General features: G+C 68.9%; 1 protein-coding gene across 2 annotated transcripts; it reads right to left on the bottom strand.

Moving 5' to 3' along the window:
• Positions 1-323: 323 nt before the first annotated feature.
• Positions 324-7,075, bottom strand: SLC2A6 (solute carrier family 2 member 6). 2 transcript variants are annotated; one of them, XM_036420410.2, is made up of 10 exons: positions 6,908-7,069; positions 6,262-6,424; positions 5,346-5,552; positions 4,734-4,833; positions 4,046-4,257; positions 3,586-3,738; positions 2,818-2,926; positions 2,346-2,531; positions 2,020-2,165; positions 324-1,079 (listed from the first exon to the last, which is right to left on the bottom strand). In XM_036420410.2, exons 1-10 carry the CDS (start codon positions 7,054-7,056, stop codon positions 924-926), a joined length of 1,581 nt encoding a protein of 526 aa, XP_036276303.2. In that variant the 5' UTR covers positions 7,057-7,069; the 3' UTR covers positions 324-923. The 2 variants fall into 2 exon arrangements, with proteins under 2 accessions (XP_036276303.2, XP_036276304.2); XM_036420411.2 differs by lacking the exon at positions 4,734-4,833 and having other exon boundaries at positions 3,586-3,733; positions 6,908-7,075.
• Positions 7,076-16,851: the final 9,776 nt, after the last annotated feature.

The raw sequence follows: 16,851 nt of genomic DNA, 5'->3' as shown, positions 1-16,851 counted from the left end.
GATCTGCCTTCTGGCCTTTGCTTTCTCTGTTTACCTTGACTTTGGAGCAATAAAGCCTGTGGTGGTTCGTATGCTCGGCTCTGCCTTGACTGAGTGGGAGGGATGCCTGGACACAGGGTGCTCTGACCCGGGAACAGCTGCCCTTTATCCCAACTGGACCGGCTGTGCCTCCAGCTGCTCGCCCGAGCCCCACGGCTGGAAGCGTGGGAGGCTGGCGGCAGGGCCAGCCCCGCACCTCTGCCTCCCTGTGGACGGGGGGGTGGCCATGGGCCCCCCAGGCCCTGGCTGAAATGTGGTCTAACCCCCACCAGAGCTCCTTCGGCTCAGGGTCACAGTCCAGTTTCTTTATTGTTATAAGATGGTGCACGGTTTGCAGACAGGAGCACTCCCCACCCTCGGTTCAGGGCGTCGGGACGTGCGGGTTAGTGTGTGTGCTGGATCCGATCCCTGGCTTGCGGGAGTCTGCTGCGTTGCCCAGGGTGTGCCCAGCCCTCGGGTGCAGGTTCCCGCCTTCCTCCCCAGGCCGAGGTGCTGGGTGGCAGCCAGGTGCTTGGAGCCATTCCTCTGCCTCCAGCTGCCTGTCCTCACCGGCCTCCGTGAGTAAGTAACTCTGCCTGAGGTCGCCCAGTGTGGCCCGAGGCCCCAGGCCCAGACTGGTGCTCCCTGCCTGGACGGGTGCTCCCTGGGTGCGTGCTCCCCTGCGGGGCACAGCTGCCTCCTCTGCTGGCAGGTCCTGGCCGGCGTGGGGGCGGCCACGCTGCCTGTGCTGGCCGAGGGCGGCCGTGCTGCTGGCTGCGGGTCGGTGCTGCCGGCGGTGCTGGCTGGCTGGTGGCAGGTTGCCGCCGCCTCCTGGACTCGGGGTTGAGGTGGGCGGCCCACAGGAAGGCTGGCCGCCAGCGTGCGGCCCTCCCCGGCGGGGCCGACTACTGCAGGAAGGACCTCCTCCCCGTCCGGAAGAAGGACTCGATGTGCTCCAGCGAGCGGCCCTTGGTCTCGGGCACGCAGCAGCCCGTGAACACCAGGTTCAGCAGGCAGATGGCGGCGAAGAAGAAGAAGGGCACCTGCAGGCTGAAGGCGTCCTGGGGCAGAGAGGGGCGGAGAGGGGTGGTCGCACGGGCCCGAGGCCCTCCACCCCCGCATGAGCTCCCTGCTAGCCAGCGCTCCCTCGCCACCGTGGGGGCCTGCACCCGCTCTTTGCTCAGAGATCTGGGGCTCCCCCCTGCCCGCAGCCTGAGCTCTAGGGTAAGGTGACCAGATGTCCCGATTTTTAACAATTTGTCCCACATCCCGCAGCATTTTAAAAAAGTCCATGCGGGACAAATTGTTAAAAATCGGGACACCTGGTCACCTTACTCTAGGGCCTTAGGGGGCAGTGGAGGGCCCAGAGGCCTGCACCCAGCCTTCCTCTGTGCGGGCCTGGGGTGTCCTTCCTGCCCGGGGCTCCCTCAGCCTGCCCTGCCGGCCCTCTGGTCTCCGCCTCGCCAGGTAGCCCCTCCCCACCCAGTGCCGCTCTTACTCTCTCTGCAGCTCAGGCGCCTGCCTGCAGGAAGCTGCACCATAGCCGGGGAGCGTGCGCCTCTCTCCCTGCCCCATGCCCATCTTTGCCTCTGCCAGAGCTGGCATACCCGCCTCCCAGCCGTCTCTCCCATCTGGACCCAGCCCTGCCTGGCCCCGGGTAGCACTGCCAGAGTGCCCCCTCAGACTCTGCCCAGGCGATGGGGCTCAGATGCCCCTGGCACCAGGGCCTGGCATCCTGGGAACCATGTGGGGGGGATAAGCCAGGTGGGTGCCTGTGTGTGGCAGGCAGGATGCTGTGTGTGGCTGCCCAGGGGGCACATGGCTGAGACCCAGCGGCCTTGGAGGATGACAGTGGGCAGGTGTGGCTTCCGGGCGGAGGTCAGCTGACTTCCCAGAACCGCTCCCGCCCGCGGTCCTCCGTCCTGTCCCTTGGCGGTCCCTCCCGCGTGGGCTGCAGCGTGGAGGGCGGGCGGAGAGGCCCCGGCCGCGCCCGGCACTCACCACCACCAGCAGGAAGGACTCGGTGAGGGCGAAGGCGGTCAGCCAGCTGACCAGCACGCAGAGCCCCGAGGCCACACCGCGGGCCCGCAGCGGCAGGATCTCAGACATGAGGAGCCAGGTGATGGGCCCCCAGCCCATGGCGTAGCCTGTGGGGGGGCCGGAGGGCAGCTCAGCCCCACGGAGGCGGGGAGCCTCTTCCCCCCACCCCCCAGCTGCCGAGAGGCCTCCCAGCCGCCCGCCCGACAACCAGGACAGCGGTGCCCTGCCCACGACACAGCCACGCCCGCTCCCCCCCAGGACAGCCCTCCGCCCCGGGCCACACCTACCCGTGATGAAGAGCATGGTGGCCAGCAGGGGCACCAGGGTGAGGAGGCTGGTGGGCGTGGCCAGGGGCTGTGCTGCGCCGCCCACGGGCACGCTCTCCAGGCCCGCGGTGGTGTTGTGGGTCCCGTGCTTGGGGACGAAGCTGATGTACAGCCCCAGCGTCAGGTTGGCAACAAACATGATGGAGGCTGCGGACGGACAGATGGCCCTCGGGGCCAGGACCCTCTGAGGCCCCATCTCGTCCGGCGCCACCACGGCCCAGGGGACTGGTCTCCCACACTGGCAGCTCCCCGTGTTCGGACGTCCACCACCCCACGCGGGAGCCCAGAGGACCTCTGGGGCAGCTGGTGCGTGCCAGGCCCTGTGCCCGGGGTGGGAGGCAGGGGCCACCAGGGCAGGTCCCACCCACGCCCCTGGAGCCGGCCACACGGCTCCCACGCTGAGCGGCACCGCACTCAGGGCGGGGGGCCTCACCCGAGACGAAGAGCAGGACCTTGCGGCCGGCCCGGTCCATGGTGAGGGCCGCGATCATCACCGCAAAGAGCCTCACGGCACCCACAATGGCGGCGTCATCCTGGGGGGGCTGCAGGGAGGAGGCCACGGGGTGAGGACCTGCCTGCTTTCCCCCCCGCCAAGGCACTCAGGGTGCTCAGGCCCCACCCATGGCCCAGCTCCTGGGAGCATCGAGCCGCTGAGCACCCACTGTGTGCCAGCCTTTCTCTGCCCCACCCGGCCAGGGCCCAGGCTGTCACTCATCTCAGGTCTCAGCTCCCTCCGCTAGGGCAGTGGTTGGCAAACTTCGGCTCGCCGCTCTGTTGACTAATGAGTTTGCCTACCACTGGGCTAGGGCAAGGGGCACTTTTCTTTAAAACCCGGGAGCAAACGTTACTCTGAGAACGGGGGTGTGCACCGAATCCGTTACCAGCCCAGAAGGCCTCCACCTGCAGCCCCCCTGCAGCCCCTGCGGGCGCCAGGGGGGGATGGGCGGGCGCTGGGTGGAGGCGGTAGGCACAGGGTGGGTGCGGGCAGGCACCGGGTGGGGCGGGCGGTGCCGGTGGGGGGGCGGGCGCCGGTGGGTGCGGGCGGGCACCTGGTGGGGGCGGGCGGGCGCCGGTGGGGGCGGGCGGGCACCTGGTGGGGGCGGGCGGGTGCCGGTGTGGGCGGGCGGGCACCTGGTGGGGGCGGGCGGGTGCCGGTGGAGGCGGTAGGCACCAGGTGGGGGCAGGGCTCCGGCTCGCTCACCAGCAGGACGGCGGTACTGCTGAAGATGGACTGCAGGTAGACCAGCAAGGGCGTGATGCCCGTCAGCTGCTGCAGGAAGCGCATGAGCACGGCGATGGCCACGGGGCGGTACATGTGGGGCGCCCGGATCTCGGCCCAGGACACGCGACTGCTCTGGAGACACAAGGCGCTGCTCAGGGGCAGGGCCGGCCCCTCCAGCCGTGCCACCTAACGGGACTGCGTGGAGCTGGGGGGGGACAGCCCAGGCGGGGGCAGGCCGGGGGACCCCTGCCCGGAGCCCTGGCTCCTGGGCCACGGCGGGCCAGGGCAGAGGTCTGCGTGGCCGGCCCTCCGGGTCCCGTGTGCGCCGGGTCAGGTGGAGTGGGGAACACGGGAACCCCGTTTTCGGGAAAGCAGTGATGCTCAAAGGCCACACGGCTGTGGTGCCAGAGGAGGGTGGGGGTGCCACCCCGCCCCGCACCTGTCTCCGCACGTTGTCCTGGATCTGCTGGAACTCCCAGCGGATGTCGGCCTGGGCCCCGCGCAGCCAGGCCAGCGCCCGCAGCGCCTCGGCGTCCCGGCCGCGCGACAGCAGGAAGCGCGGCGAGTTGGGCATGAAGCTGAGCAGCAGGACCATGACGACCACGGGCCCCTCGCCGGCCACGGCCAGCCAGCGCCATGGCAGCAGGAGGCCTGGGGGGAGGAGGGGGCGCCGGGGTGGGGCTGGGCGAGGAGCCCCTCCCCTGGGCCCTGAGCACCCTCACCGCCCTCCAGGCCAGTCCCAGCGGCCTCCGGTGGGCGTTCTGCCCCCTCAGCCCAGGCTCTGTGCTCTGGGTCAGGAGGGGCCCAGGGATGGCCTGGCCCCCCGCCCTGGGCCCCGGAGGGTCTCAAGGCCACAGCGGGGCGATGGAGGGGTGGCCTGAGCAAGCAAGCGCCCTGGCCTGCACCCCCTCACCCTCCCCGCCTCAGCCAGCTGCCCTGATGCCCCTTCTGTGTGGATCCCCCATGGAGACGGCTGGCCCAGACCCGCCCCTGCCCAGAGAGGGGCAGGGAGCGGCCTGGGGGGCACTGTGGTGTCTCTCACCCAGCCTGCTGCTCATTTGGGGGCACATCCCTCCCCTCCCCCTCCCCCCCCTCCTGCACAAGGAGGTGCCGAGCGCTTGTCTCACCGAGTGCGTAGAGAGCCATCGACCCGAACACGGCCATGAGCTGGGGTGTGGCCCCCAGGGCCCCGCGGACGCCAGGGGGAGCGATCTCCGACAGGTACACCTGCAGGACGACCCCACCCAGCCTGCGTGAGGACCCGCCTGGTGATCCCTGCAAAGAGGGAGTGGGTTCCCGGTGGGTCTCTTGTGCTGATCATGGCTCACCCATGCCCTCCCTTGGGCCTCAGTTTCCCTAGCTGTCAGGTGGGCAGGAGCACTCAGCTCGGACACGGGGAGTGCGAGGCCTTGGTCTCTGCTCCCCCCGCACCCCCACCCCGCCCCGCCGGGCCGGCCCAGCCCCGGTGGGTATGTGGGCAGCTGCGGGTAAGACTTTAGCCAGGGCAGGGCCTGGGCAGGGACTTCCCTTTCCTCCCAGTTGCTCAACGTGGATTTTCTCCGATTGAGTAACGTGTCCGACTGTCAGGAAACTGGGTAGGAAGTTTAGGGAGTCCGAGGGGGGGAGCTGGGGACGCGGGGACAGGGGCCCCTGAATGAGCTGCAAACACCCCCAGGGACCGGGGCGCCCTGGTCCGGCGGTGCCTGGGGGCCCCGCGGGGCCTGGCCGGCCGGCCTTACCGGGATGCAGGCGGCCGTGAGCCCCCCGGCGAAGCCCGTCAGCGTCCTCCCCAGCAGCAGCATCCAGAAGGCGCGGGCGCCCGCCATGAGCGCGTAGCCGGCCGCCGAGGGCACCGCCGAGAACATGATGCTCAGCTTCCGGCCCAGCAGGTCGTTGAGGACCATGGCGCTGAGGCCGCCCGCCGCGGCGCCCAGGGTGAACACGGACTGGGGAGGAGGCGGGAGGCGTGGTGGGCCCCGCACCCCCTCCCTCGGGGCCCAGGCCCTCAGGGCAGGGAGCTCCCTCGCCGAGGTGTGCAAGCAGCACGTGGACGGCCGTTCGTCAGGGACACCCCCCACCCTGCCCGCGGGGAGGGGCTGCCCAGCCTGGCGGGGCCGTGTCTGATGCTGGAGCAGAAGGGAGGGCCTGGATCCGGAGCCCCTGGGATTTTAAGGTTTCGGGGATCCTGGATTCCCGCTCAGCACAGTGAGGAGGACCCCGGAGGGAGGCGGGTACGCTGCTCCGTCAGGATGGGAGAAGGATGGCAGCCACCTCAGGGGGCAAGCTCTCGGGGCAAGTGCCCAGCACAGCACGCACTGGGTGGCTCCGTACCCAGCGGGCATGCTGTCTTAGGGAATATGTTGTCTGCCCTGTGACAGCCCAGCTCCGTGGGGGTGGGGGCGGGGCGGGGATCTGGGAACCCTCAGCCCACGGGGTGGAGACTTACAGGCGCCTCCCACCTGCCCTTCCCACGCCTTCTCCATCGCCTTTCACTTCCTCCTTTTATTTTAGAGGCACCTCGGGCCTCCCTCCCCCCACCCCCAGCCTGGAGTGTGTGGCAAAGGAGGGGTTCGAAGGCTGAGGGTTGGGGGGGACCCTTGCTGGGATAGAGCTCAGGGGGCCCCTCCACCCCCTGCCCCACCCCTACGAGCTTACCCCGAACCAGGTTGCCTGGGTTTGGGTGAGCCTGAGGCTTGGGTCCGAGGAGTGCTCCAGGGCCGGGATGACGGGGGACGTGTAGACCAGGGCGTAGCCGAAGCTGAAGTTGCCCAGCACGGCGGCGAAGGTGGCCAGGAACACCCACTTGTTCTGCAGGGCGCTGGGGGCAGCGGGGAGGCGGGGCAGAGAGGGTGGGGCTTTGAGTCCCCCCTTCCCAACCGCTGCCTGTGCCGACGAAGTAGAGGCAGCGCTGAGGAGGGCTGGTCCAGGCCCGTCAGACTGGCACCTCCAGGGTCTGGATGCCAGCTCCCCGGGAAGACCCCGCGGCCCGTGGCCGTGGCCGTGGCTGTGGCTGTGGCTGTGGCCGTGGCCGTGGCCGTGGCTGTGGCTGTGGCTGAGCCACGGCCGGGGTCTGCTCTCGGCTTTGCCCCCCAGGCTTGCTGTGTGACCTTCGGCAGGCCCTGGGCCCTCTCTGGGCCTGTCTCCCGGTCTGTGCCAGTGCGGGGCCCGGGCCTGGAGGGCGGGGAGGGAGGGGAGACGCGCCACCAGCACGCTAGGTGGGACCACCTGGGGACACCTGGCCCCTCCGAGGCCCCCGGCGGAAACCAGCCCCGGCCGCAGCCCCCTTCCCCGCAGCTCTCACCCGACCCGCGTCCTCTCCCCGGGCGACGGGGGCGGCTTCTTGGGGAACGTGTCATAGTCCGGGCCCTCGGCGCCCAGCAGCGGCTCCTGCATGGCCCGCGCCGCTGTCACCCCGAGCCAAGCCGGGTCTGGCCGCAGCGGCTGGAGCATCCGGCCGAGCCCGCAGCCCCGCCCCCGCCCGCGATTGGCTGCGGGGCGGCCCGCAGCGCCGGCGCCGGCCAATGGGCGGCCGCGAGGGTGAGGATGCTCGGATGCGGCGCCGCCGGGCTTCCCCGGGCGCGGCCGGGGTGCGGGTGCGGCGCTGGGCCGGGCCCGGCGGCGGGCTTCCCCGGGGCGCGGTCCGCGCTTCGTGCGCCCCTGGAGGCCCTGGGGGGAGGGGGGGTTCGGCCTGAGGATGGGGATCTGCCCCCGGGGAAGCGGCTGGACCTTCGTGCGGCGCCTGGAGGCCGAGCCCCCGCCGGCGCCTCCGTGCCGTGTTGGGGTCCGAGCCGGCAGCGGGGCGCACCCTGCGCCCACCCGGAGCCCAGGAAGCTAGGGCCCACAGCGCGCATTTTAAATGGACCCGTTGTCGAGCATTCGGGTTATTTCCAGAGGTTCCCCATTAAAGGAGTGCTTTAGGAAGTGTGTCCTAGTTCCCTATATCATTAAAGAAACAGCCGGAACCGGTGTGGCTCAGTGGATAGAGCGTCGGCCTGCGGACTGAAGGGTCCCAGGTCCAATTCCAGTCAGGGGCATGTACCTTGGTTGTGGGCACATCCCCACTGGGGGGTGTGCAGGAGGCAGCTGGTCGATGTTTCTCTCTCATCGATGTTTCTAGCTCTCTATCCCTCTCCCTTCCTCTCTGTGAAAAATCAATAAAATATATTTAAAAACGCACACACACACACACACACACACACACACACAAAAACCCAGCCGCGGTATAGGGGAAAGCAGGCAGTCTCTCTCTCGCCCATCCCGCGTGGACACAGTTGTGTGACCCCTTTGCTCAAGCATTTTCTTACCACCCAGGACGCGGGCGTTGGGCCAGGCACGCCCAGTAAGTGGGGCCTTGCCGGTATCGCGCCCAGCCCTCGGAACCGTATGTGGCCACCGCCCAAGTCGAGAACAAGATGCTCTGGTCACCCCAGAGACGCTGACTGTGCCTCCCCGTAATCCCCCACTCCCGAGCCCCCCACTCCCGAGCCCCCCACTCTGAGCTCTGTTGTGGCGGATTAGATTCTGCTACTCTCGAACCCCGTACAAAAGGAGCCCGGCTCTTGTTTCGGCTTTCCCCCCAATTCATTGGCATTATATTTATTTTTAACTATATATATATTTTTGGCCGAAACCGGTGTGGCTCAGTGGATAGAGTGTCGGCCTGCAGACTGAAGGGTCCCAGGTTCGATTCCGGTTAAGGGCATGTACCTTGGTTGTGGGCACATCCCCTGTTGGGGGTGTGTAGGAGGCAGCTGGTCGATGATTCTCTCTCATCGATGTTTCTAGCTCTCTATCCCTCTCTCTTCCTCTCTGTAAAAAAAAATCAATAAAATATATTTTAAAAAAAGTTGAAGCCTTTCAATCATGCATTATTAAAAAAAAAAAAATATATATATATATATATATATATATATATATATATATATATATATATATATATATATAGACTAGTGTCCTGGTGCACAGATTTGTGCACATTGAAAGGAAATTAATTAGAAGAACTATTTTAATATCCCTATTTTCGTCTTGCTAATGAAAAGAAAATAGGATTCCACCGAGTCTCCTATCTTCCTACTCCAGGACTTCTGTGAGGATCAAATGAGATGAGGCAGGGAAAACGCTTCACAGACATTTGGTTAAAGTAAAATGTTTCCACCTGGCTGTAAAGCAGGTCGTGTTCCTGGGCTGAAGAAATTGCAAGCAGGCTGGTTGCTAGGGAGAGGAAGCTGGGCTAGGTGACGTCATTACCCAGTGCCCACAGCCACCGTTTCAGGGCTGGGCTGGGCTGTGGGCCTCATTTTGCGATACGGGGTCTTGGTAGTGTAGGCTGCGATTTGGTGGGGTGTTGCTCTGGGGTGGGGGTGGGGCCTGTGTCCCATTTGGGGTTTGTGGTCTGTCTTGCTATTTCTCTGTCAATGGCCGGGGTGTGTCATGGCAGCTCCTGCGCTGAGTGTCTGCCCCCTGGTGGTCAGTGCATATCACAGCTACAAGTTGGATGGACAGACACAGCCTTTTATATATATAGATTGATTTCAGAGAGAGGAAGGGAGAGGCAGAGAAACATCAATGGTGAGAATCATGCACAGGCTGCCTCCGGCACACACCGCCCCCCCTTCCCCGGAGATTGAGCCCACACCCTGGGCATGTGCCCTGACCGGGAATCAAACCTTGACCCCCTGGGTCATGTTCACGGGCCAACCCTCAGCCACACCCCAGGCCATTTGTTTTCTTGAGAGACATGGACGCACGTTACGTGTGTGGAGGTTGAGGAGTGCTGGCAATGGTGGAACCCAGACCCTGCCCCCCATCGAGATAGAGGACGTTCCATCCACCTAGAAGGCTCCTCTGTCTCCCCTTCCCTCCTCCTCCCCTCCCCACTGGCTGCAGGCTGGCTCTCTCCCTCCTGGAGGCCAGGGGGGAGCCGCAGGCCGAGAGCCCCTTTGCCCGCCTTCCCCTCCTTGCTGCGCTGCTGGGGGCGGTCCCCTCTCTGCACGGTGGAGGCATGCACAGTGTCCGCCGCCCCTGGTGGCAGGGGGCTCAGCCCCAGGCCGGCTGGAGGAGGAAAGCTGGCCTGCCCCCCTCGTCCGTGGCCCGTGCTCCTGGCTCTGGGAGGGAAAGTGGACGAACCTGGGTTTGTCAGGAGCCTCCCGTCCGGCATCAGGGCGGGTCCCCCACATTCACATGGAAAAGCAGCCGTCACAGAGCGCTCTGTCCTGGGGCGGCTGCCCGTAGCAGCGACCATCTCCACGGTCCTGGGCTGTCCTCGCCTGGCCGCCCCACCGGCCTGGCCGCCCCACCGGCCTGCCCATCCCACCGGCCTGCCCATCCCACCGGCCTGCCCGCCCCACCGGCCTGCCCATCCCACCGGCCTGCCCATCCCACCGGCCTGCCCGCCCCACCGGCCTGCCCATCCCACCGGCCTGCCCATCCCACCGGCCTGCCCGCCCCACCGGCCTGCCCATCCCACTGGCCTGCCCGCCCCACCGGCCTACCCGCCCCACCGGCCTGCCCATCCCACCGGCCTGCCCATCCCACCGGCCTGCCCGCCCCACCGGCCTGCCCGCCCCACCGGCCTACCCGCCCCACCGGCCTGGCCGCCCCACCGGCCTGCCCACCCCACCCGCCTGCCCATCCCACCGGCCTGCCCATCCCACCGGCCTGCCCATCCCACCGGCCTGCCCATCCCACCGGCCTACCCGCCCCACCGGCCTGGCCGCCTCCCCTGGGTCTGCTCTGAAGAGCTATGGCCGCGGCTTCTGGGGGGCCAGGGTGTGTATCAGGCTCCGCCTCCCCCCTCCCCTGCGGTGCTCAGGGGTGCGCAGGGGGTGCCGGACGCTCCTTGCCCATTTGAATCCAGGGCCCTCCCATGCCTGTTGCCTCCCACACAGAGCTGGTGTGCTAGTGGGGACGCGTGGCTCTGCCCTGGACACACCCACGAAGGGCCTGGGCCCCTCCTCCCCACCCCGAGCCTCAGCCCTTTCTCCTTCAAGAAAGCGCCCTTCGCTCACCAGGGGACAGGGCGGCTCAGGGGCAGCTCGGGGGACAGGCCCCTCGGGAACGGGGAGCCCAGGCTGGGGGTGAGCATCCTGCAGACCCGGGGCCTGGGGAGGGGCTGGGCTGGGGCCAGCCGCTCCCGGGTTCCCCCATCCCCGCGCCCCTGCTGGTCCGGGGCATGGAGTGGGAGGATGCCCGGTCTGAGCACTGCCTCCGGGCACAGGAGCCCGGGGAGGGCTCTCCGGGGCTCAGGGCGCTGCCCAGCGAGCGGTTCTCAGAGCCTCACGGTTCTCACCCGGAAGATTCCGGAAGCCTGGTGCCCACCCTTGACCCAGCTCCTGCTGCAGAGACCTCTGTTGGAAACTGGCGGAGCTGCATTCCAGGCCCTGGCACTGGGCGAGAGGTGAGCGTGGGCGGGGATGCCCGGGACCGGCCTGCCCCTCGCTCCGGGCCCGGCAGCCCCTTTCAGAGGCGAACACAAGGCTCAGGGAGTCCAGCCCCCCTCCCCGCTCCCCCTTCCCCTTCCCCACACCCCCTTCCCCGCTCTCGTGGCGCCCGAGGGCTTCCCTCCGATGAGGATGGGAGGACAGCAGGGGCAGGGGCTGCCCCTCACCTCCTCCTTCCACAGATGGGCGGGCCAGGGCCCCAGGGGGAGAAGGTGTGCACGGCCCAGCTGCTGGGAGCCCCCGCTGCCGCCGCGCTGCCCGGAGCCGCCCCCCGGGACGCGGCCCCCGGCCCCGAGGCCTCGGACCTGGTGCCCTCCGTGAGCCTGGCCGCGGCCCTGGTGCTGCTCTTCCTGGTGTTCTCGGCCTGGCTGGTGTGGGAGCGGCCCCTCCGCGCCTCCGGCTAAGGTGGGCCTGGGAGGGGGCGCGGGCCAGAGCACGGAGGTGGGGGTGTAGGTGGAAGGAGGGGCTGGCATCCCCCCCACACTCCAGGCCAAACCCAGCGGGCAGCCGCTCACAGCAGCCCCAGCAGGACTCCGGGGACCACGCCGCCCACCGGAGGGCAGGGCCCCGGGAGCGGCCGCTGTCTGCGGGAGGCGGCCGCGCTGCCGGCCTCCTGCCCCGGGGCCTCCGGTGGCAGCTGAGAGGCGGTGCCCACGGGGCTGAGGGCGCTGGCCCACGTGCTGCCAGAGAAGCCAGGGCCCCGGGCACTGGGGAGCGGCGCTGACGAGCTGGGAAGGGAGTTTCGGCTCCGAGAGGGAGAGAGGGGCCCCCGCTCCGCCAGCCAGCTCGGGGAGCTTGGGGGGGCCTTGCAGACGCAGAGACCACAAGGACCGCCAGGACCGCCAGGACCGCCAGGAGGGCGGAAACGGAGACGCCTCGCCCAGCCGTTCGTGCTTCCCGGCGGGCAGCCGTGCCGAGGCCGCACCTCACGGCGAAGGCCCGTCCGCAGCCACAGAGCCACCGCCCCTTCTGCTGCTTCAGTGGCATCTCTCTGGAATGCCAGCGTGCTCCTCCGCCCCAGCCCCCGGAGCCCGGCCCCCCCTGCAGGGCCTCCAGCCCTCGCCGCTGAGCGGACCGGTGACAGCTGGCTGCCTCCACCCTCCTGAGCAGCCGATGCCCGCGGCTTCGCTTTTCTTGTTATCCAGGCCCGGCTGCCCGCCCAGGATCGCCGCCGCCCAGCCCAGCGCCAGGGGCTCCGGGGCACCGCGCCTGCTCCTCCGGAACGGGGCAGCCAGGGCAAGGCCGCCGCCCGAGCCTCATCCCTGTCCCGCAGGTGTGGCTCCCGGCCTCCCGGCACTGTGGACAGCCGCGCTCCAATAAACACCAGGCTCTTCACTGCGGGACGTTCTTACACTGACACCCCGAAGCCGCCACCGCGGGGGAGGCGCCCCCTCACCCCCTCTCCCTCCCTCTGGAGCCAGCAAACCCCAGGAGGAAGCAGCACCCCTCCTCCGCCCCCCCACCCCTGCCAGAGGGCATGCCTGGCCTTGGGCTCCACCCGGTGGCTGAAATCAGAACTGCAATCTGCAGTGCGGTTCCCCTTGGGGTGTCCCTTTTCAGAGGAGGAGGAGGCGACCCGTTATTTAAAGGGGAAACTCTGAGGCTGTGGGTCGGCCCGAACCCCGCTGCTTGTCCAGGGAGAGCCTCTGCCTTCTGTCCCTCCGGCTCCGTGTCTGCCGTCGCCTTTCCAGCTCGGTCCCCGGGAAGGAGGCGGAGGGGGGCGGAGAGCAGCGTGCCCCCTGGACCTTGGCAGATGGGCACATCTCTGCGGGGGGAGGGGCATGGAGACCTTTAGGCTGGACCAGGCTCCGGACTCCACCATCTGCACTGAACAAATACCACCCCCCAACCCCCGGGGCCGGACCCGTGATGGGGAGGGGTGATCCCACCCACATCCTGTCCCCCAGGGCCCAGGGGTGAGGGCCCTTCCTGCATCTCTGGCACCCGGAGCCGGGCGCACCTGTGTCCGGGCTGGGCGGCTGGAGCTGCGGCTCCCTCTCCCGCAGGGACGGCCCGGGGCCTGGGCCCGGACCCGGGGAAAGGCAGCTGGGATGGAGGAGCCGCGGAGGCCTTGGGGGCGGGCTGGCGGTGGGCCCTGCAGGTTAGGGGGGCCTCTCTGAGAAGCGGGGTGGGCGTTTCAGGTGGGGCACTGAGGGCGAGGCCTGGCCGCTGCCCTGTAGCCAGCACGACGGGACGTGGGGACGGACACAGGAGCCTGCTCCTCAGCGGACCCCTCCCTGCTGGCAGGGAGGGCGGCCTGATTCCTGTCCTCTGAGGCTGCCTGGGGGTGGGCGGGCCTGGGGGCTGGGCAGGGCTAGGGGCGAGACCCCCAGGCCCAGAGACCTCGCCCCCGCCGGCCCGGCTCAGCAGCATCCTCTGGGACTGAGTGGTCCAGCAGCTGCTCCTGGGCTCCAGGGACGCACAGCTTTCAGGGCGGACAGCCCTGGCCGGTATGTGAGTGAGGCCTCTGTCCCAGCTGCTCCCTGGACTCCGCCCGCCCGCCCGCCCGCCGGTGCAGGGTCAGGCCGGACCTGGCGGCGCTCAGACGGCCACACAGGGACCCTCCCTCCGCTGTCCTGGCCCCTGTGCCGGCGAGGGCGCCTCGCCATGAGTGACGGAGTCTGCATCTTGTTTGGCGGAGGGCTGAGAATCGGTCACAACTGTTCCAGGGGAGACTGAGGAGCTGTGGGTCCGGGGAGAGGGGGGCGGGGTGCGGGGGCCCCCAAGAGCGCTCTGTGCAGACGCGGGGTCCCCCCGCCTCAGCACTCACGGCCAGCTTCCGCTCCCCGAGAGGATCCGAGGTCTGCGCTCGCCCCGGGCTGAGAGGGGACCGTCCGGCTCCGCTGTGGCTTGTGAGCCGAGAGGGCGTGGCAGGGCCCAGAGGAACAGGAGGGGCTGCGGGGTCCCCCGCACAGCTGGGCTGTGCCCAGAGCCTGGAACCCTAACCCGGCCGCACACCGCCTTTTAAACGCCGGCACCGCAGGGCCTGCCCTGGGCTCGGGCCCTCGGCTGGGAACTAGGGCGCTGCCTGGGGCTCGGGAAGGCCCTCACCCAGCAGCCCGGCCGCAGGCCCAGGTCCAGGAGGGGTGCGTGCGTGTGTGTGTGTGTGTGTGTGTGCGTGTGTTGTGTGAGAGAGAGAGAGAGAGAGAGAGAGAGAGAGAGAGAGAGAGAGACCCCCACCCCCCCACCCCCGCCAGAGTGCACCGCAGGGCAGCTTTTCCAGAAGGAAGTGTGGGCATGGAGGGAGCGTCCGGGGACCTCAGTTATGTGCACCCCACCCCACCCCCACCTCCTGCTGGGCGCAGGGGCGCCTGTCCTGTGGGGCTCATGTCCAACACGGTTTCCCACCAGCTGCTGCCCCCGCGAGGCCACGCCCACTCCACACACGTGCTTGGACACATGGGCTTGTGCACGCATGACTGCACATGCACGCGTGTCCTGTAGGCGGACATGCACACACACAGGCATGTGTGTGTGTACACATGTGAGTATGGACATGCACACACATGCTTGAACAAAGTGACCCTACTTCCTGTCTGGCCGTCTGGTCCCAGCGAGTTCCTTCAGCGTCCTCGGCCCTTCCAGGGGTCACGTGCTTCCCAGGCCCTTGGTGTCCAGCAAGCAGGCCTGCCCCGGGGCTGCGGGGCTGCGGGGGACAAAGGCCACCAGGCCCCGGGCAGGCCGGCTGGCCACGGCCCCGCGGCACCAGGAGCGAGCTGGGGGCGGAGGGGCTCTGGAGGCCCAGGGAGGGGGTGCTGGGCGGGAGACGGGCTTCCCAGCAGGTGTGGCTGGAGCCTGAGCTGGAGCAGGGCATTGAGGGGGGAGCAGTGGGACTGTGAGCCAGAGTGTGCCCCGTCTGGCCTGGTGTGAGGTGACACTTGCGAGGCCATGTGTGTGTCTGTGCACATGTGCATGCATGCGTGTGTCTCTAGCACCGACATGTCAGTGTTCATGCATGTGTGTATGTGTGCACACGTGTATGCGTGTGCTGCCTGTGTGTCCAGTGCCTGTAGGTGAGGGTAGGGCTCACGGAGGTCCCTCCAGGCGGGCCCCTCTTCTTCCCGCCCCTCCCCTTCCCACCAGACTGGCCAGACCAGCAGCCAGGCGCCCTCGGGCCCCTCCCCGACTGTCCCTCCTCCTGCCGCCGGCCAACAGCCCGCACTCAGGCCTGTCCCGGGAGCGCCAGGCGGGCGGCGCCCTCGGAGGCCGGCTTCCTGACATCCCACGCGCTCCTGAAACGAGGGCTCACGTGAAGCAGCCCCAGAGCGGGTGCCACCCCCACCTCCCTGGGCAGCTCCCACAGGACGCTGGGCGCCCTCTCGGGCTCGGGGCGCGGCTGCCGTCCCAGGCGCCCGGGGAGCGAGGCTGCTGCTGCCTTAGGGTCAGGCCCAAGCTGAAGCCACACCTCCTCGGACCCGTCCCAGGTGCCCCATGCCTCAGTTTCCTCATGCCCCCAGACACGCCCCCCCACTGAGGTCGAGGGCACCCCCCCCCCCCGTGTGGGCCCCCTACCTCGCCGCTGCTGGCTGGGCTGCAGGCGCAGACCTGGCCCCAGCCCGGCCCCGGGACGCCGAGCGCAGCCGCTTGGCCGTGGCCCGGCCTCTGGCCTCCACCGGGAGCTGGGAGTCCGGCCTCCGCCCGGCGGCCGGGCGGGGCGGGCCGAGCAGCCGCCTGGCCTCCGGGAAGGGCTGGGCGCGCAGCCCTCCGAGCAGCCCCCGGGGCTCCCGTCCACCCCGAACCGCTGGGGCCGCCCGGAGGGCTGGGGGCTGACAGGCTGGAGAGCGGATAGGGCCCTGACCCGGGAGCCGGACGGACGGGCGTGAGCAGCCGTCAGCGGAGCGATGGCGTCATGGGCGCCGGGGAGACCGTGGTTCCGAAGCCTCTGCCTGGGCCGATCCTGCCGGCCACTGCCCCTGCCCCTGACCTTGGCCTTGGGCACCCTGCCCGGCCCCCCAGCCGGCACTCAGGGAGGACAGCGCCGCCTTGGGGGCTGAAAATAAGCCGTTTGTGCATGGAGCACCGAGCGGCTGCGCCCCCGGCCCTGTCCGCAGAGAACACGGTCCCCGGCTGCTTGGGCGCCGTGTTCGTCTGTACGTGCGAGTTTGTTGACACGCACGAAGGTCGGGGTCGCTTTGAACACGTCAGATGGTGTGAACAGATGGTGTGAACAGCCCCGGATCATTGCTGAGTGCTGCTCAGGTGGTGACAGAGAAACTCAAAACCACCAACGGCCTCAGAAAGCTCTCTCTGGCCTTCACATGCTAAGGGGGAGGGGGGCTGCCTGCAGGGCAGGGCTGGGCCTGCGCCCTCCCAGGGTGGAGACAGGGAGCTAGTGGCTGACAGCCCAGCCCCCGGCCGGGCCCAGGCTGGCAGGCAGCGGGGCTCAGACCAGGGCGGCCCCGGCCACGGGGCCCGTGTGCAGGGCCCAGGCACAGGTGCACCAGGCCCTCGGACCCCGGCGGCGGCTCTGAGCGGGTCCGTGAGAGCCACGGAGGGGGATGGGGGTCCAGACCCTGCACAGCCCCTCCCCCGGCCCCTGCCTCCGCTCCGCAGACGGCACCGGCTCGGAGGTCTCGGCGCAGCTGCCTCTGTCCTCTGCTTGGGCTGGAGGTGGCCTCCGGGCGGGAGGGTCTGGGGGAGGGGGGAGCGGCTGCTTGGCAAGGCCTGGACGGGGCCGGCCAGCTCCGGGACACGCCGTTCCCCGCCCGCCCCCCTCCGGTCCCCTGGCGCAGGGCCTGTGGGGGAGCGGCGTCTGACCCCGAGTTCCAGGCAGGGCCGGGCCGTGTCCTCAGGACACAGCTGTGCC

Source organism: Pipistrellus kuhlii, unplaced genomic scaffold, assembly GCF_014108245.1.
Source record: "Pipistrellus kuhlii isolate mPipKuh1 unplaced genomic scaffold, mPipKuh1.p scaffold_m20_p_68, whole genome shotgun sequence".
Classification (NCBI taxonomy): Eukaryota; Metazoa; Chordata; class Mammalia; order Chiroptera; family Vespertilionidae; genus Pipistrellus; species Pipistrellus kuhlii.
This window is presented reverse-complemented; position numbering and strand designations above follow the sequence as displayed.